A 21,038-nucleotide genomic window follows, 5' to 3' on the forward strand; every position below is an offset into this window, starting at 1 on the left:
ACACCTAAAGCTAGAAAAATATATGGTTCTAAAACACATATGAGGAAATTAATTTTCTAAAATAAAAATCCCTTACAGACATGTACTACTAATCCTATTAGTAGTAGTAATTCAATGTTCTCAAGTGAGAACTGCAGCCATTGCCAAATCAACTGTACACTGAGGAAAGGGAAATATCCAGATCTTTCAAGAGTTATTAAATACTCTTGGAAGAGAAATCTGAATTTACACCGATTTCCAGAGATCAGAAACACCGCTTTGTTCCACAGGTTAAAGCAGGGTTTAGAGAGGACAGTGATAGATGGAATCTTGGCCTGAGCTTCACATATTTCTGTGTTAATTTTCCCAGTCGCAGACTGTATAAGCGGAGATAGATCTTTGTAGCTGTCAGAATCACCACATGTGTCCTCTGCGCCATGGAGTGAGAGCTATTGGCTATTGGAACTGCTCCAACCCTAGGGCCAACTGCAGAGCTCACTGCCACTGCTAGAGACTGTGGAACTCCACGTGTGGTGGTTCTTACCAGATCTCAAGCTGGGGGTTCTTAGGGACCTTCAAGAAACTGATGATCTACCGGAAGGTGACAGCTCCCACCCAAGACCTTTAAACCAAGTAGATGACTGCCTCAAAGAGAAACAGCTTTCTATGGAACAAGACCATGGATTGTCATGCTTTAGTTTTCATTGTTTTTTTCTTTACTTTCTTAGCTGTCTTTCCTCTTTTGCTGGTTTAAATATACTCTTAAACACTCTGACTAGCTTCCTGTTCTGTGGTTTATTCTGGTATTTGTGTCACCTTACCACTGATTTTTAAGGGCCATCAACCGACGCCTACCACTCCACTACCCTATTACTCCCACTGAAGTCAGGGAACCCGATTCCACCACGTCTTAGGGCATTATCGTTTCCAGCCTCAGAGGACAGTCACCAGGGAGCTCTTTACGGGTTCAGGTGCTCCCTCCTAAGACATTTCTTACTTGGTGAAGGGGGTATCCTCTCGTCCTATGAGGAGGGTGTGATAAGAGATGGCCGAGCAGGTTGCAGATCATAGATCCATTCCAAGATACTGATTTCTCTGAGACTTTAGACTCCTTTTCAAAGGTATGTCAAGAGAGTAGCCGCCAACCTCTCACCACCCTTAGGCTCAAAAAGCTGGGAGAAGGGAGCTCTCACCAGAGAACAGAATGAGGGAAAGTTAGCCACTGTGAGAGGAGCAATGAACTTCCGCTGAGGGACACAGAAAGCTGGAGGCGATGCGGGAAGGGGACCCGGGGAGTAAACACCTCAACATCGCTTTCCTCACCTCCCCCGGTTTTCTCACAGGACTTCAGTTGCCAAACACAGCCTGGGAAGAAGGGGCGCTGTTGACAGTAGCACAGGTCTGCCTCCGAGACAGACAGCTGTGTGGGAAAGAAGGGACAGTGGACAAGGAAAGGTGGAGGGATTTTTCTGGTCTCCGTTCAGCAGAAAAGCAATGGAGATTTATAAATAAGTGTAGTGACTTTGTAGAAATAAAAATGCTACATTTCTGCCAACATGTTAGTAATAGTTAAATGTTATAAATAAAATGAAAACGCTATATTTCTGCCAACTTGTTAGTAACAGATAAATGCAAAAAATAGAGAAATGTTAAAATAGTATTTTCTTGCTCCTCCTAAAGACAGGAGGTAGTTGGAGAAACCCACAGAGAAAGAGGACCCCCGCTCTCCCAAAGTCCTTGTCAAGAGGTAAAGTGGATTAACCTGGAGGATAACCTATTAGAGTCGGGCTGATCAGAACGGGAGGATTGGGTTCTCACTTAGCACCTGTCAGCGAAATGCCACTCCCCACAATTCTGCACGGGTCACTCCCTCACTTCTCGCAGGTCTTTGCTCAACTTGATTTCCTCAGAGAGACCATCTAAAACCAAACTACCTAAAGTTGTGTCTTTTCACTCTTTCTTTGTAAGACCATTCTTCAATTAAAGTTATATTCATATTTATTTTGCTTACTTTTTTGTTGTCTGGGTGTTTCACTAGAATCTAAGCTTATAAGCTTCAAGAGGACGTGGAATTTGTAATGTTCAATTCTGTGAACCTAAATTCCTAGAAGAGTACCTGAAACAGAGTAAACCAGTTTTTTTTCTTCCCAAATAAATATGTACCGAATTGCCAGAAGCCTAATTATAATTTCAGCACTGAGTTTCTCACCACGTCTTAAGCCAAATGATTTTCAAGGCAGTCTTTTTCTAAGCATTATCTTCTGCCTGTCTTGCTCCCTGTTGGATAGCTTGGAGTGGCACAGCTCAATAAAAGTTTGGAGGGCACAGCAACTTAATAAATTTGACCAATTCCTTGAAAGACACAAACTACTAAAGCTTAGTCAAGAGATAGACTGAATAGTTCTATATCTATTAAATAAACAGAATTTGTTATTACAAACTTCCCCATTAAGAAGAAAACTCTAGGCCCAGATGGTTTCATTGGTGAATTCAATCAAACCTCAAAGGAAGAAATAATAGCAATTCTGAGTCTTCTAATCTATTAACATGGTATATATTTCCATTTGCTTAGGTCTTTGATTTCATTCATCGGTGATTAATACTTTTCAGAATATATATCCTACACATATTTTTGTTAGATTTATACTTATGTATGTTTTTTGGTTCTATTCTAAATGGCATTTAAAAAAAATTTCTTCTAGAATAAAAAGAGGAGAGAACACTTCCCAGTTCATTTTATTGGTTTTGGATATTTCAATGCAGAGACCAGACAAAGACATTTCAAGAAAGAAAACTACAGACATAAACATAGACATAAAAAATGTTTAAGAAAACATTAACAAATCAAATCTAGCAAAATATAAAAAGGGATATTATATCCCAACCAAGTGGGGTTTATTCTGGAGACAGAAGGCTGGTTCAACATTATAAGCAATCAATGTAATTCATCATATTAATAGACTAGAAAGAAAAACCATATGCTCATCTCAAAAGATACAGAAAAAAAAAAGGATTGGACAAAATTCAACACCCACTCATGATAAAAACGCTTGGTAGACTATACATGGTACTCAACCTGATAAAGAACATCTAAAAAAAATCCCTACAGCTAACACCATACTTAATGGTGGAAGATGGAATGTTTTTTCCCCTAAGATTGGGAACAAGCCAAGGATGTCCTCTCTCATCATGTCTATGGACCATCACATTGGAAATCCACACCACAGTGATTCAAAGGGGAATAAAGGGAGAGGAGAAAGAGAAAAAGGAAACAGCATAAAGATCAAACCAGAAGAAAATAAGAAAAATATCTCCTTCTATTAGGTAAGGTAATATTACATATGCAGAAAATACCAAAGACTACAAAAAAGCTCCTAGAAGTAATAACTAATTTTAGCAAGCACACATGATACAAAGTCAACATACAAAAATAAATTGTATTTGCATTAACAATTAAATTAGAAAATTTTTAAAATGTCATTTAGAATAGCACCCAAACATATACATAAGTATAAACCTAACAAACATATATATATGCAGGATATGTATACTGAAAACTATAAACCACTGATGAATGAAATCAAAGACCTAAGCAAATGGAAAGATATACTGTGTTAATAGAAGACTCAGTTTTGTTAAGATATAAGTTCTTCCCAAATGATCTATAGATTAAACACAATCCCAATCAAAATCTCAGTAAATTTTTCATAGATTTTGACAAGCTAATTCTAAAATTTTTATTAAATGTCACAAGAACTAAAATAGCACAATTTTGAAACAAAGGACAAATTTAAAGAACTCAATGCTACCTGATTTCTAGGCTCACTACAAAGCTACTGTAATCAAGGCAATGTAATAATGGCAAAAGGATACACTAATTTATCAGTGGAATAGAAAGTCCAGAAATAAACTCAACCAAATATAATTACCTAATTTTTGACAAAGATGACAAAGCATTGTAATAGAAAAAGGATAGTCTTTCAGTAAATGGTGTTGGAACAGTTGAACATACATATACCAACAAACAAAAAAGAATCTTAGTCTATACCTTATATTGCATAAGAACATTAACTAAAAATTAATCATAGATTAAATGCAAAATCTAAAATCATAAAATATATAGAAGATTCCCTAAGAGAAATCTTGCACAATGTTGGGTTAGGCAAGGAATTTGTACATATGACACCAAAGGAATAATCAATAATAGAAAATTTGATCAATTGAATTTCATATTAAAATATAAAACTTTGCTCCGAGAAAGATACTGTTAAATATTTCAAAATTAAAAACCACAGACTGGGAGAAAATATTTGCAAATCACATTTCTGACTGAGAGCTGCACCCAGAATGTAGAGAATATTCAAAACTCAACAATAAGAATACCTGAATTTTAAAAATGGGCAAAAGGTCTGAACAAACATTTTATGAAAAAAGATATTTGGATGGGAAATAAGCATATAAAAAGGTGCTCAGAATTACCAAAAATTTGGGAAAATAAAATAAGATAGCACTACACAGCTATAAGAATGTCTACAGTGTTTAAAAAACTCCTGTCAATTTCATGTGTTGGAGAGGATGTGGAGCCACTGGAACTGTCTGACATTGCTGGTCATGTGGAAAAGGATTTGGCTGCTTTAGAAAACAGTTTTACAGCTTCTTATAAAGTTGAACATATACACTGTACCATCAAATGATTCAGCAACTTCACTCCTAGCTACCTTCCCAAGGGAGATGAAAACTTATGCTCACATAAATGTATGTACATAAATCTTTATAGCCACTTTAGAATTGGAAATTATAATTGTCAAAACTTGGAAACAACCCACATGTCTTTTACCTGGTGAATGAATAAACAAACTGTGGTCTATCCAAATGATGGAATATTATTCAGCAATATAAAGTAACAAACTATTGACTCACCCAGCAATGTGGATACCTCTTAAATGTATTTTTCTAAGTGAAAGAAGCCACACTGAAAGATTGCATATTGCTTGATTCCACAGGCAAATCCACAGGAAGGAAATAGATCAGCATGAGCCAGGGGTTGGTGGGGGGTAGAGGGAGGGATTTTGTATAAAGGAGAAGCCTGGGAGATGGGGGGGGGGTAGGCAGAGATGTATGATGGAAATGTTTTATGTCTAATAGAACTGTGGTGGTAGGTACCAGGCTCTATGCATTTGTCAAAACCTATAAAAAACTGCGCACAACAAGAAGTGAATTTTGCTGCACGTAAGTAAAAAATCTCAGCTAGATATGGGGGCATGATGGAAAGCTGCCACATGGGAAGTAAGCAGCTGATCTATGGAACTTTGGAAAAGTGTTTTAACCGGATCGATGCTATAAGACTAAAAACAAAAGAACTATCCGCAAACACTATACTTCAGCTGATAAATTTGCTTCTCATGGGATATGGGTTAGAAATTCTGAAACTAATTTATTTGGATACTAGGGTTGAACAAACAAATAAATATACTATAAATTATAAGAGCTAGGTTTCTCAAAGTGGGAGAATGATGTTATAAAAATGAAAGGCAGGAAGGCTAGACTGAGTGCTGCGACGCTCTTGCCTTGGGTTAGGGTTTTCCTGGGTTTGAGCTCCTCCCTGCATTTTCAGCCACCCCTGTAGGTCTGTCTCCTCACAGAGGGGTCTCTCCATTCACTTGCTTGCCTCCCAGTGCTGGGCTGCTATTGTCTGTTACTGGAGTCCAGGCTCATGGTGGGAGCAGAGAACATTCTCTGTTGAGCCAGACCAGCCTCAGTCTTGGACACTCACTGTGTGCCTGGGTCTTGAAAGTGGGGCTCTGTTAGCAGATTATTTGTTTTATTACTTCTGTCGCTTTTCTGCCATACTGTCCATTTCCAGAGAGCTGCACCAAGCAGTGTCTTACTTACATTTGTACCTCCAGTGTCTATGGTAATGCCCGGGACATAATTTGGTAAATTTTTATTGAATGCAGTTGAACACCATAAAATTGAGTGAAATGTTTAGGACAATGAAGTGTTTACATTGCTTGCATTCCACTAGATACTTAAAAATGACTTAACAAGGAAAATTCTGGTTTAAGAATCATTTCCTCTACCTCCTTTAAACTATTTGAAATGACACCTCTCCCCAGAATAGATTATCTCTTTATTCACCTCACTTGTCCTAGAAAGGGCAAGATAACCGGCACTTGTTGAAGACTTCCCACGTGGCAAGTGCTGTGCAGGTCATTCAACGCCATGTTCTCCTTTAAATTTTCATAAAAGATACTTCATGAGAAAATCGGGGACTTAGTGATTTTTCCAATAATGCAGAACAATAAATAGTCAATGAAGAACGAAAATAGGAATCTAGTTCTAAAGGCCTGTAAATATTAAACCCAGCTTGTTAAACAGTGTGCTTCATGGAGAGGAAAATTTTCGTGCTGTAAAAACTGGAATGGACAGTGGGTGATGTCCAAATCTCCAAGGGGTTAGGAAACAGCCATGAGGTGGCCAATTTGAGTAGGACTCCTTAAGTTACTTATGAAGTGAAGAAAACATATCAATAAATCATTTTAGAAACTACAATGGTTCCAACCTCTTTCTCAGAGCGCCTGCCAGTGGTCCTTGCGTTTTGCATTGTGCTCTGCTGCCCCCTGCTGGTCATCCAAGCGAAGGCAGAAGGAAGCTTCGCGGCGCACGGTCAGTACTCTGGGGTCTTTGCCAGCCCCGCCCTGCAGTGACTTCAATGTCTCCTGTAATTGTCCTCAAGGAGCTTGTGTGGACACCCTTGGCTTGTCTCTGTTCTTTCAGGCTCCCCTGTAAAGTTCTGAGCGTAGGACCCGCGCCACGAGGTCTGAAATTCCAGCCTTCAGACAGGATTTGGTCAGCTGCCTCTCCTCTGGGTCCTCTGAACCTTTGGTAACAAGGTTCACAGGGAGGGCTCAGAGTGCACGGCGGGCGTTATCCAAATGGCAAGTCTTCCTTCTCCTTCCCCTTCCTTCATCAGAGGCCCCCAAGGAAACGCTTGGTTCCTGCAGTCCTCGCAGTTGGAGCACACTTGGCCCCTGAAATCATCTCGAGGATCGGGGCTTTCTTTCACTTGCAGTTCAAAAAATCTGCCCATGGACTTAATCCAGAGAGAGCCCCTCGCTTGGGAGTCTGTGCCCAGCTACAGCGTCCGCAGACCGCTCAGGGAGGTGGCAGCTGACCCCTGCTGGGGCTTCAGCTAAGTGGATTGTGGAGATTAGGAGACCAGGCACTACATTGAGCAGTACTACTGACAACCACTCAGTAGTGACTTGTTTCCTAAAAATCTGGGAAAAACATTAGAAAGAATGTTTTATTATGTGTGTATACATATATTCACATAAAACAAAGAAAACAAAAGTTGTGATAAAGGACCAAATATCAACAGTAGTTATCTGAAGATGATGAGATTCTTGTTTTTCCTTGTCTACATTTTCTAGTTTTTTTCTACCGTGAGCATTCATTAATGGAGTAACATCTTTTAACTTAAGAAAAAAGAGTGTCTCTTATTCAGAGAATCTGTTTTTATGTATCTGGGACTTTTTTTTTTTCCTTTTTGCCGTGAGTAGGACGGATGAGGGTCTCTCAGGGCAGGAGATGGAAAAGCAGAAAAGAAGAGGGTTGCTCTGTTTCATTATTGCAGTCACTTATACCAGCTGTTTGATGACAGTGGACAGAGTTATTTGGCTTCTCTGATGCCACCACTAGCTTGGCTGAGCTGACATACTGCTGGCGCTGAAGTCCAGAGACCCGGCACCCACCTCTGGTCCAGTCCATCCTCATTCCTACTTCTCCCACAATCTCCTGCCACCACCTTTGTCCCCAGCCCTTTCCCTCATCATAATTACCTTATCCCCACTCCAATTTCTCTTTCCATTGCCACATAAAATTTTCATAAACAGGTGGTTAGAAACGGGCATTGTTTTTTCAGTATTCAGTCAAGGGAGAGAAGGAGGAGGACCACAGAACTTGTGTGTGTGTGTGTGTGTGTGTGTTGCTTTGTTTTGTTTGCCACAGAAGAAATCTGTGCACATCATAGTTTAAAACTTATTAACCAATAGCTTACCTCGAGCTGAGAGGGGCTAAATCTAGGCTCTCCCCACTAGCAAAGGAAACACCACATGAGCAATGTCAAGCTGAACTTCTCCCCACTTCCAATAAACTCTTTCTTCCCCTGCTCCACTTTCTGAAAATAGGGCCACCATCCTTCCAAAACCCCAAACATGAAAAACGAGAGTTACTTTGGAGTCCACATCTAAGCAATTGTTCAGTTCTGAAGATTCTGTCTCGGGACCCTCCCCAGGCTCATCATCTGCTATCCCCTTCTGTGTAACTGAGCAGCCAGATTTGACTGTTCCAGGGGCTATAATTGACACATGTGCTATAGAGATGAGGGTGGGACACAGTGCTTGCCATACAGCAGCTCCAAGTTGGATTGGAGAGACAGCCATACAGAAAGTACTCTAAAGAGATGCCCAAAGCTGTCTTATGGTCTAGGCCAGAGAGTATTAGAAGTTTCTTGGCCAGGTGCAGTGGCTCACGCCTGTAATTCTAGCACTCTGGGAGGCCGAGGCGGGAGGATCGCTCGAGGTCAGGAGATGGAGACCAGCTTGGACAAGAGCGAGATGCTGTCTCTACTAAAAATAGGAAGACATTAGCTGGACGACTAAGAATATATAGAAAAACTCAGCTGGGCATGGTGGTGCATGCCTGTAGTCCCAGCTACTTGGGAGGCTGAGGCAGGAGGATTGCTTAAGCCCAGGAGTTTGAGGTTGCTGTGGCTAGGCTGACACCATAGCACTCTAGCCAGGCAACAGAGCAAGACTCTGTGTCTAAAACAAACAAAAAACAAACTTCTTTAGGCTAAGGCAGATAAAAAGTAGGAATTACCCAGCCGGCATTATCCCCCGACATGGGTCTGGGGGGTTGGTAGACATTTTGGGCGGAGACAACCACGCAGACCCATGGAATTGCAAGAATACATGGCAGGCGCTGCTTCACTTGGTTTATTATGGCTGGGGCTTAGGCTGCATGTGAGAAAGCAGGTGAAGAAGAGGCTGGGGGCATGAGAACAACAGCATCGACCTTAATATCCTCCTGCGGGCCCCGTACTCCTCTCAGCAGTCTTCATGGCTTTTCCTATTTACTTCTCAGGAAACGCTGTGTTCTGGGTATAGTTTGCTCTGCTACAATATGTGTTTCTGTGACAACAGTTTCTGTAACGCACACATGACTGGAAAAATAGGAGAATGACTTCAGCATAACGAAGTTGGGTTGGTTCAAATACAACTTTTTCTAGGCCAGAGGAATTGGAAGATCAGAGTAAAATCAGAACTTTCAGCAGGAAATGAGAAAGACCTCAGCTCCCCTGTGGCTTAGACTTGGGGCCCTTACTGCTCTATTTTAAGAAAATTAAAAATGAGGGTCTGCTGTGGGGCTCCCTCTCTAGAGAGCCCACCGAACACAAGCTCCAGGCCCACGGCAGGCGCACTCCCGCCTCTGTCGACATCCACTGCAGCCCCGCGGCTCCGAGCTCCTCTTCTATCTGCATTTTCTTAGCCCCCACGCGATATCATCTCCACTCTGTCATGAGCTTTTTTGATATCCCCCGAAGCAACCTTCAACCGTGCTAAACAGCCTGCCTGGACTGTCTGAGTTCTCTCTTGAGATTTCAACCACTTGGGTTTTTTTTTGTTTTTTTTTTTTTTTTTATTCTTGTTGCAAAGCTTCACAGCTTTGTTTGAGAGCTCTGCCCCATTTTATTTTTCCCTTTGATCTTTCATTTTTAGTGTGATTTTGTATAACTTGAGATTTTTCAGGATCAAATATATTGTACAATAGGAGACATGTACTATTAATATTAAATCCTTGTTTCATAGGAGAGGAAATAGAAGCTTAGATTCTTGTAACACACTTGTGTTTGCACGAATGGTGAGGGGTGAAGCTGGATTTCACAGCTCAAGTTACGCTGTTTCGTGGGGGCAGATTATACAGGGTCCTACGTGCGTGTGGGCCGGCATTTAGAAATATGTTCTCTCTCAGCAGCTGGGCCTGGGCCTTTGCATATTGTGTTTCCCAGACTCCTTTGCCAGCTGCTTTCCTGCTAAGCTTTGCCAATGGGAGGCACTAGAAAGTGGATTTCCTTCCTGTTTTCCTATTAATGTCCACATTTCTCTAGAGTCACAGTTGGCTCCAGCCGTTCCATGTCCCTTAGTTGCCAGGAGCAGCTGGGTGGCCCCCTTTTGGCCTTCAGAGAACAGGCACGCCATGTTCCTTCACCAGATGGGCCCTAAAATCCCTTGATAATCCAAGACCTGGCTGAATTCTTCTCCTTCCTCAGTGGTCTGAGCACCAGCTTTTCTAGAGCTTCCTCCAAGAAGTCTAAGTTCCAGGCCCGCAGAACTGCTCCCCAGCTCTTCGGTTGTAGAACTGTAGCTCTTCGCCTCTTCCCTTCAGACTCCCTGTTCCTGGGAGAGGTAGTGGCTGCCTGCAGTTCCTGTCCTCTAGGTAACAGCAGTGGTGCCCTGTTGTTCTTGCAGCCTTCCACCGCGGAGCCACTGAGTCCCGCACCAAATGCCCTCTCTCCGACAAACTTGGCGTGCTCTGCCTCCCTAGCACGCCTTGACCTGTGCACCATGCTCGTGAGTATTATTACTCCGTGAAGAAAAGCGAGCCTTGCAAGGCATTTGAGCAGAAAATGACTCCTTGCTGCAGCTCTTGTTCCATCATTTGGCTGCATTTGACTCTGTTGACAGCTGTTCCTTCCTTCAAACATTATATATACCATCTCGGCTTCTGTAAGGAAACACTCTCACGGATCCCCCTACTTCTCTGACTCCTCTTTCTCAGCCTCCTTTGGAGACCCTTCTTCCTTTATACTGGTGCTTCTTGGGGCCTGACCTAGGCCTTCTTATGTCTTTAATCTACACACTTTCCCTGGAATGGCACATTAATTTCTGTAGTTTTAGTTATTATCCATTTTCTTATGATGCATAGATTCACTTCTTCAGCCAGATCATTTCTCCTCAATTCCAGACCCATTTATCCAACTGCCCACTGGACATTTCCATTTGAGTGCTCCCTGTGTTGCATTCAGTGGAAGGAAGGCTTTCTGTGGCTAGAGAGCCCTCCAGATCTGCATCAGGGCCAGGGCATCCCACACAGAGTTGGTGGTCACCCCTTTCCCACCGACCTTTCTCTCCCCCTGTGCTCCTGCAGTGAGTGGCTAATGCCTTATTGAAAACCTGGGCGTCTGTTTTGACCCCTGCTTTTCCTTCAGCCCCGTAGGAAAATATGTACACTAGATTAAAACTCTTCCCTCAATTTGCTTGTTTCTGCTCATTGTCACAGCTCTATTCTGGCCCGCCATAACTTTTAACAACCTCCCTACATGTATCTTGGCTTCTGCTTATGCTGTTCTGAGAACCAGCTTCCACATAGCAGTTAGAATATTTTTTCCTCAAATAAAAATCTAATCAGAGTCTCTCCTGTACTTAAGTCATTCATTTCTGATTCTATCCCTGGAAGCAAGTACAAACTCCCCAGCACCATCTATGATCTTGTGGATGTCTGTGGCTGAGGGCTCTTTATTTCATGCAAGAAAAGTTGCCAAGGCTTCCAGTTCTAATACGTCTAGGGCTGTAGATGGAAGGCATCCTTAGGAGCAGATGTTGCTCTGGGAGGGGTCACTGGGGTCATCTCTTTTACTTATGTAAGTATTAGTCAAGCCTCCTACCCATTGCCTTGGCGGAGGGCTTAACAGGTTTTTTAGAACTTGGCAATGGCTGCCTCTTGGCAGGGACATGACTAGTCTCCAGGGAGGAAGTTGATAAAGGTCATTGAGTTTCCTGGGAACAAAAGGAACACACTTGACCTCTTCCCCTTTGAGTTTTGAAGTCATTAGAAACTCTTGATGAATCGATAGTCTTAGCTAATATATCCTCTGGTGGCAAAGGTCACCGTGGGAGAAAGGTAAGTTTGGACCCTGGAGAGCTTATACTGACATGGAGGCAGAATTGGTTCTCATCCACTGTGTAATATCTAGCAGAGGAGGCTGTGAACTAACGGAAGGATGGGATGACTTGTCCTGTGGACGAGCCAGCTTCTCTCCTTTGTCATGTCAGTGCTTATGCCATGGTTCCATGAACATATGGGCCATTTTGTCAGGAATAGACTTTATTTTGGGGGGGGGGGAGGCAATTCCTGGGTTTCTTCTCTCCATGGCTGATTTATTTTCACTTTTGAGGGAGACCAGCCACAGAACTGGCTACGTAGTTTAAGAGGCTCTGTGCAAAATAAAAATGGGGGGCCCTTTGTTCAGAAATTATTAAGAATTTCAACACGACAGCAACAGTGGCAAGCACTGAGCCAAGCATAGGCCCTTCTAAGGGTGGTGAGGGCAGGGCCCTGTGGGACTGTATAGGTCACAAGCTCATGAACCCAGCCCAGACCAGTCAGCCACCAGGTGGAGTATTCACCTTGGACACCTTCTAACATGGAGTGCTGAGCACTTTGCCCTTACAGAAATTGACACCGACTCCAAATATGGGTGTGACTTCATTTCCTGCAGTATCTCTGCCAGCACCACATTCTGAGGGCTTCTGGAAATCATGACCTGTTGATATCTGATACAATGTTCCCTTAGACTAAGGGACTGAATTACTGAAAAGGAAGTGCAAAAATGGGCACATTACCACATGATTCATTGATCACACTATCTACCCTAGTTCTCAGAAGTGGGTTCCCTAATAGCACTGGAATGAACTCTTAAAGGCTTGACTGTAGCAATAGCTCTGGGATAACACCATTTTGGGGGCGGGGACAGGATATGCTAAACAAATCAAGTGCCAATATATGGTGCTGCGTCCTCAGTAGCTGGAATATATGGGTCCCGAAAACAAGAAGTGGAAGTGAGTTTGACCTCATCACTTCCAGTGACTCAACTGGGCGATTTGTGTTTTCTGTCCTCACAACCTTGAGTTCTGCTGGGTAGAGGTTCTTGAGGGAACACCTCTTCCAAGGCATGCATCTACGCTGTTCTATGAATTGGAAGCTGTGACTGACACCTGGCCACATTGGACTCCTCATTTGCATAAGCTATCAAGAAAACACAGGAGTTACTGCACCTGGTGACATGTTGGGCCCTGATTACTATGAGGTGTTGGTGTTGCTGCTGAACAATGGGTGTAGGAAGGAATATGTTTGGAACTCAGAGAATTTATTGAATTTGTTCGAGTGTCTAGATCTGGAGTTGGCAAACATTTTCTTGAAGGCCAAGACAGTAAATATTTTCTGAGGCAGAAGAATTGCTTGAGGACAGGAGTCAAGGCCAGTTTGGGAAACATGACAAGATCCTATCTCAAAAATAAAAAATTAAAAGTAAATATTTTCAGCTTTACAGGCAATAGTGTCTCTGTCACAACTATTTAACTCTGCGATTGGAGCATGAAAGCAGTCCCAGACAATGCATAAATAAATGAGCATGGTTGTGTTCCCAAAAATGTTATATGAAAAACAGGCATGTGGCCCGCAGGCTACGGTTTGCTGATCTCTGCTCGAGATTTCACCTTGAGTAACCAGGAATTACAGAGCATAGAGGAAAATGTTAAATGCCACCATGAAGATATGTCATCCAAATCCAGAATGTAGGAAATTCTACAAAATAAACAACTTGTTTTCTTTAACAGATAAATGATACAAAAGCAAAGAAAGAGGAAGAACTGCTGTATATATTAAAAGAGACTCAAGGAACATATTGATACAATTCAATATGTGGGCCTTTAATTATTAAAAAAAACTTAGGGAGCAGTGTGAAGAAGAGGAGGTGAGAACGACCCCCGGACCGACCAAAGCCCACGCGCCGCTGCATCCCCGCGTCCAGCGCCCACGTCCCGCCGCCGTGGCCACCACGCCCAGGAGAAAGGCTGAAGGGGATGCTAAAGGAGATAAAGCCAAGGCAAAGGACGAACCACAGAGAAGATCCGCGAGGTTGTCTGCTAAACCTGCTCCTCCAAAGCCAGAGCCCAAGCCTAAAAAGGCCCCTGCAAAGAAGGGAGAGAAGGTACCCAAAGGGAAAAAGGGAAAAGCTGACGCTGGCAAGGAGGGAAATAATCCTGCAGAAAACGGAGATGCCGAAACAGACCAGGCACAGAAAGCTGAAGGTGCTGGAGACGCCAAGTGAAGTGTGTGCATTTTTGATAACTGTGTACTTCTGGTGACTGTACAGTTTGAAATACTATTTTTTATCAAGTTTTATAAAAATGCAGAATTTTGTTTTACTTTTTTTTTTTAAGCTATGTTGTTAGCACACAGAACACTTCATTGTTGTTTTTTGGGGGAAGGGGCATATGTCACTAATAGAATGTCTCCAAAGCTAGATCGATATGGGGAAAACACCTTCCCCTTCTAGTTTTGAGAGACTTCCTCTTGGCTCTCAGGAGGAGGGATTCCCTGACGTTGACACATAGCCACCTTGGCACAAATGCCTTGTGGTATGGAAAAACTAATTTGTTTTTATGTCCTATTCTCCCTCTCTGCCTTCAGCATAGTCTTAACTCCCTTAAACCCAGACACCTCTTGGCCTGACCTCCAATAATTGCTTACCAGTATGTCGGGTAATCTGGACTTTTCCAGTGGCACCACTGAGATGGCATCCCTCAAAAGAGCAGCAGTTCCATTTGTAGATTGTGGATCTTCAGATAAATTCTGCCATTTTCATTTCATTTCCTGAAAGTCAGGGTCGGCTTGTGAAAAGTTGTTAAACAACATGCTAAATGTGAAATGTCAACCCTCACTCTAAACTTTCTCTGTTCTGGAGCATCAAATGAAGACTTCATTGGGTTTTATAGTGGCTTTCTGATTTTGGTAGACCATTGAAGAAGGGAGTTTGAAAGTTGTTGTATACTGTTAACGATTGTCTGCCCATGTCCTGCCTGAAATACCATGATTGTTTATGAAAAGTATCTTTAATAAAGCTGGATACAGTTTGAAAAAAAAAAAAACTTAGATTATCATGGAAAAGCAAACATATAGGTTGGGAATTACATGATGTTAAGAAATTGAAAAGAAGTTTCGTTGTGTGTGATAATGGTATTTGGTTAAGTTAAATTCAAAGGCCTCATCTGTTAGCCATATATTAATATAGTGAGATAGTTATAGCAAAATAATATTATATCTGGGATTTGCTTTAGTCCAGCAAAAGAAAAAAAATTGGGTGTGTGGGTTGGGGGCGGGGAGGTAGGTAGTGATGAAATAAAAGTAATGGCAAAATGTAGACATTAGTTGAAATTGGTTGTTAGGTACCTGAGATTTTATTATATTATTTTTTTTCTGCTTTTATGTTTGAAAAAAATCCATAATAAAGAGTTTCAAAATAGCAAAAACATTTTTAATTGAATGAAACTGTTGAAGATGTTGCCATGTCAAAATTTCTGCCACTTTGCTCATTTATTATTTAGGTACTCATCAAATTAAAAAAAAATATGTAGGATGCTCAGTTCTATATCTACAAAACTTTCTCAATTGCCCCTGTTGTATCTCTTTCTAATCTAAACCTTTGGCTAAATAATTTGTTCAACTAAGTTGTATTAATATTTTCCACAAGGATTTCTTTAATCTTTTTATTGCGGTAAAGCATGTTTTCTAAATATGTACAAGAATACGCGAGAGGATCATGGAGTGTATGTGCCCCACATCCAGGTGTTTTACGATTGGACAGTACCAACATTAACCTTGAGGGGCCTGGTCCCTGAAGGCATCTGAGCTTACAACCCTCTGTGACTCTGCCTTTGTTGCATAGAAAGTGTCTGTCGCTGCCCACCTGGCATGCACTCTAATGTTCTGTCTCCTGTTGTGTTATGTTATTTTTAGATTAGGGAGATCTACACCGATAGTACCTTTCCCTCATCATTTTAGTGCATTTTATTGGCTCCTAGGCTTTCAACATCCATGATGACGGATGATTTGCTTTCAATCTCAGGCTCATTTTTTTTTAAGTACAAATCACGCCAGAAGTTTAGCCTTAGAGGCTTCAACCATAAACTTTGTTCAAAACCAGGCAATATAGTGGGAAGTGGGTGTTGGGCTGAGCAGTTGAATATCCCTGAATAACCTTTTGAGGGAATGCCTGCTAGAGGGGGTGTGAATCCTGCTAAGGAAACTCAGCCCTCCCCCCCCTACCTTGAGCCTTCAACTTCACCGGGCACAGAGTCTCAGACTGACCTACAGCCCTTCTTGCTCCTAAGGAAGGCAGCTTCTTAGCTCTGTGGCCCCTCCATCTACTTCCTACTAACTGCTGAATTCTAGCAGGAAATGCAAAGGCCCCAAATTTAACCCTAGAATGGTGCATATTTTCGTAATTCATCAGCCTATAGGACGTGTCTTTTTCTAATTCGCACAAAGGCACCAGATGTTCCAGGTAATCTTTAATCCAAATGCTCACCACCTTGGCCAGAGCTTATGAAAACACCTAAGGCCTGAAGAACAAAAAAATGTTGGGTTCATACAAAGAAAACTGCAAAATTGAAATGAACAAATGCTTATTCAAACATCTCCTAAAGAAAATACTTTATGAAAAAACCCTGCTTAAGAAGGAACAGAGTTTTTGACTTCTTAATAAGGAAAAAAGTCAAAAAGTGGTGGTCTGGATCAGTTGCTCTTAATGGTGCAATTTCTCTGGTGAGACAAACATGTAGTCCAAGAGGAATGTGATGTTTTCCAACAATTACTCTTTTTCAGTGTCCCCGCTATTTGCAAGTGCATCTGTAGACTCTATCTGCCAAGGACTGGCTAGCTGGAGATTTGGTTATTTACTCCTCTTCCTGATCCATGCTTCAAACATCAATGTGCCAAAACAATAAAATATACAACCAGTGGGGGAAAAATAGTTTAACTGCCATTTAACTGAAATATATTATACATACATGAAATGTAATATGGGATGTGGATACATTTTAATGTGCTTGATATGATATGGGTTGGGACCTTCAACAATAAGAGAGCCCAGGGCCTTGAAAGGCTGCAAAATAGGACCAAAGGACCCAGCAGCACTGTGAGCCCCACTTCTTCTCCAGAGCATGGATTGCTTTGACAGCCCATCATGGATCAGCACACTAACTGCCTTCACCCCAGGCTCAAAGTGAGAATTTTACTCAGTCCTGGGGTTTTGTCATTTTCCATTTTCCATGTCTTACTCTTTCTAGGCTTCCATTTTCCTCTGAAAGAAGTAGGCTATCTTCAGAGGGACTTGAGGGCCTGGGAATGGGAAGAAGGGTAGTTTTAAGGTCAGAATTCAGCATAGCCCTCCAGCCCACGCAAGCAACCCAGAGCAGAAGTCTCCTAACACTCCCAAAAGTAGAGTCAGGAAGCCAATCTCCTCCCACTTCCTAATCTTAACACCACCTTCTTCCTCCTCCAAATCCCACCACACCTACTCACAGATGGTCCATTGGGCTTCTAGGTTTCAAGTGTAAATGATTTATGCTAAGATTCATCTACATTCATTGTGCTAAGTTCTACACAGGGCTCTAGCCAGGAACCTTGAAGCCAGAGCCTGAAATTCAGCCCCAAAGTGATATTCTGGTTTCATTCATCATCCCTATGAGTGGCCAGCTGTTTATATCATGGAGAAGGAAGAGAGTAAAGCAGCAACCTAAAAACATCCTGTTAACATGTAATGTCTCACTTAATAAATAAATAGTAACCAAATGTCTACTCTGTCTAACCAAATGTCTACTTCCTTGCTGCTTTTATCACCTGCCCTTTCTCAAAGCACCAAGCCTCTTCTCCCTTGGGCCTTTGGTTTTTAAACCAAGTTTGTTTTAATACATTAATTCAGGCTGCCTAGTTATCCCAAGAAACAATGGGAAAACACTGAAACTCCCTGAAATATCTCCTGGAATAAGCTTGTGTGGAATTTACCTTTGGGGGTGTCTTCGTTCCTTCGAGGCAGTGGAAACAGTGTGGGCTTTGGGAGGCAGCTGGGGGAGGATGGAATCCCTGCTCTGCCAGTTATTTACAGCATGATCACTAAGTCAGTAATCTCTTTGAATTTCAATTTCATCTTTTGCAAAATGGTGGTAGTTATAATAACTATCTAGCTATTGGGAGATTAAGTAAAAATATTAATATATGCAAATAGCTGGCCCCTAGTAGACGCTTGACAAATATGAAATTCTCCTCATCCCTCCAACCTCCAATATGGTCTTTGCCGAATATTCACCTTGGGCTGCAAAAGTACTTTTTACTGAAAAGGCCAAATTGATTTAGTTCCAAGACCTACCCAGTAGCAAAGGTGGAAATCCATTTTTCTGCACACTTCCAGTGAAAGTAAAGTGAGCAGGAATAAGGCAGATGGTACTATAGTCATTAATGGGAATGGACTGGGGGTGATAAAAATTAATTTATCAGATAGAAAGAGCACCTTGTTAGGATAGGAATATATTACCAGGAGTGCAACAAAACTGAGTAAGTACCTGGGAACAGAGCCATTTCGTTCTTACCTCCTGGCAGTGATCCAAACAAAAACTCATGATAATCTTAATCTTCCTGAACTCATGCTGTTGTCTCATTTTTTTCCTCTGGACATGGGGTTAATTGCTGTGTCCCCAAAATTAATTAATTGCATGTCATGTATGCCCTCAGTCTTCACCCATAAAATTTTCTTACTCTTAGATAGACGCATATCTTCTAGTAAGTTCTTGCAATTTTGTGATCAAAAAGGACAATCAGAACATTCCTTATTTATAACAAAATCTTTCTGAAGAATATCTTGAGAGTACATACATATACATCAAAAGCCTTAAAATAAACATGCTCTAACTTCCAATTCCAATTCTAGGAAATAACTCAAAGGAAATATTTAAAATGTGCTAAAAATGTGTGTACTAGAGTCGTATTTATAAATTGAAATACCCTTAAATTCTAAAGAGATTATGGAATGCTATGTAGCTATTAAAAATAGTGTTGCAGAAGAATAATGGCATGGACAAATGTTCATAATTAATTTCTAACCAGAAAAACAAGTAGGCTGTAAGGCATTTTTTAAATGAACCTATTTGCTTTAAAATCTAGGCTTTACAAAGAGTCTAGAAGGATAATTTAGTAATTATCTCTGAATGATGAAATTAAAGAAAATATTAGTTTTATTTCTTTGTGCTTTTCATGTTTTAGGAGTTTTTTGATGACCTATTATTGTTATTATTAGCACCCGGTGAATGGTGCATTCTTTGCCTTTAGGGACTTTGGGATGCTGGTCCCATTTCCTGCAGTATCATTTCCCTCTTTTTGTTGAAGATAATCACTTGGTAGTTTTTTCAAAACTCACCTTAGATATCACCAATTCCCAGAATTCATTACTATGCCCAGGTTCTCCTGCATGTAAAACATTTTATATTCAAAACACACGAACACACACTTATTGAACAATTACCACAGGCTAAGTACTGTTCTAAGGTGCTTTTTGTGTGTGTGTGCATTTACTCATTTACTTTTCACAACAGGCAAATGAAGTAGAGAATAAAATCATCTCCATTTTACAGATAATGTAAATGAGGCTCAGAGATTAAGAAACTTACCCAAGATCACACAGCTAGTGAATAGCTAGGAGGGACTATTAGGAACCCAGGCAGTCTGACTGCAGAACCTACGCCGTCAACTTCTCTGCTAACCTGCCCTCACTAACACGTCTTTATCATAACCTATTTTGATCTTGGCTTTGCTTTTGTGAACATTGTCCCCTCTTTAACCTTGACCTTTTTGAGGACTGCAGGGATTAAATTCCCAGCAAGAAACATTTTCAGAGATCAGTGTTTGTGGAATACATACTATCATCGACAAGGCTTATCAGTGCTGTTTAACACTGAGCAAGTGTTTTATGATGACAGACAGGAAGGGGAAGGAAGGGAAGGAGAAGAGGGAGAGAGAAGAAAGAGACAGGACAAAAGAAAGACGGAGAGGAGGAATAATAGGAAGAACAGGGGATGGCTACAGAGACAAAGAAGAGTCTGAGGCATTGGGGACATACAACTGACAGCCCACTTCCCTCTATTTTGCAAAATCCCAATTCTGTAATTTTTCAAACTTAAAAAAAAAAGCAGAAGACTTTTCTTCATCAAGTAAGGTGCTGTATCAAAGGCCAACAAATAAAACAGATGGTGCTTGGGATGGGAGCAGAGTTTGCTGCACTCACTGGGGGTCTCCTAGTTTCTCCCAGCCCTGTCTGTGACAGCCCTGAGACACTGTGGAAGAATTATCAGGGTGCTGAGAACAGTCTGAGAGTCGCTGACTTAATTTGTTTCTGGATGATGGTCACAAGTGTGCCTTTGTGAGTAGAACCCTTATCTCCTAGAGGATCATGATTAGAATTTGTGATCTGTTTCTGAGATCCCATTTCAAACACACTAACTCCAAAATCAGTCACTAAAATAGAGTTAAAGAAAATGAAACACTGTAAATTAACTATGAAATTTATATAATAAATGCTCCTTTTGGAAGATTTTTTTTTTCTATGTGGATTTGATTAGCTGAAGAGTTTATTTAACTTTGGTCTTTAGATGCCTTCTTTTCCCGATAAGCATCCCTACAGCAACTAGAGGCAGTCCCATTGCTCCAAGGATTTTCAAACTGCTTTCAAAGTGAGTTTTCTCCATCCTGAATGTGGTCCCTTTGATATAAATGAATGCCTCTAAAAACTTCTGAATGGAGTAAGAGTTGGTGGAGGGAAATTTTCCAAGGTAATTTCATTTTCTTCAATGATTCCTTGCTCAAAAAACACATTATGTATGAATCTGACTTCAAGCAGCTAGTCTACAATGCTAATCTATTCATTGCTGCATCAGCATCCATGATAGAATTGCTCAAGGTTCTTAGCAATTATAGATGTCCCTTATTTTCTTTTCTTTTTTTTTTTTTTTGAGACAGAGTCTCACTCTGTTCCCTGGGCTAGAGTGCCATGGTGTCAGCGTAGTCCCCCAACCTCAAACTCCTGGGCTCAAGCGATCCTTCTGCCTCAGCCTCCCAAGTAGCTGGGACTACAGGCATGAGCCACCATGACCGGCTAGTTTTTTCTA

At 41.3% G+C, this 21,038-nt stretch overlaps 1 protein-coding gene across 1 annotated transcript in view; it reads left to right on the forward strand.

Annotated features, from left to right (window-relative positions):
* Positions 1-14,956, forward strand: part of LOC105872867 (non-histone chromosomal protein HMG-17-like) — a 123,396-nt gene extending 108,440 nt beyond the window's left edge. Inside the window, exon 2 of the mRNA XM_075999106.1 lies at positions 13,774-14,956. Coding sequence (XP_075855221.1) covers positions 13,774-14,152 — 379 coding nt within the window. The 3' untranslated portion in view covers positions 14,153-14,956. The remainder of the gene's footprint in view (positions 1-13,773) is intronic.
* The last annotated feature ends 6,082 nt before the right edge of the window (positions 14,957-21,038 follow it).

Source organism: Microcebus murinus, chromosome 2, assembly GCF_040939455.1.
Source record: "Microcebus murinus isolate Inina chromosome 2, M.murinus_Inina_mat1.0, whole genome shotgun sequence".
Classification (NCBI taxonomy): Eukaryota; Metazoa; Chordata; class Mammalia; order Primates; family Cheirogaleidae; genus Microcebus; species Microcebus murinus.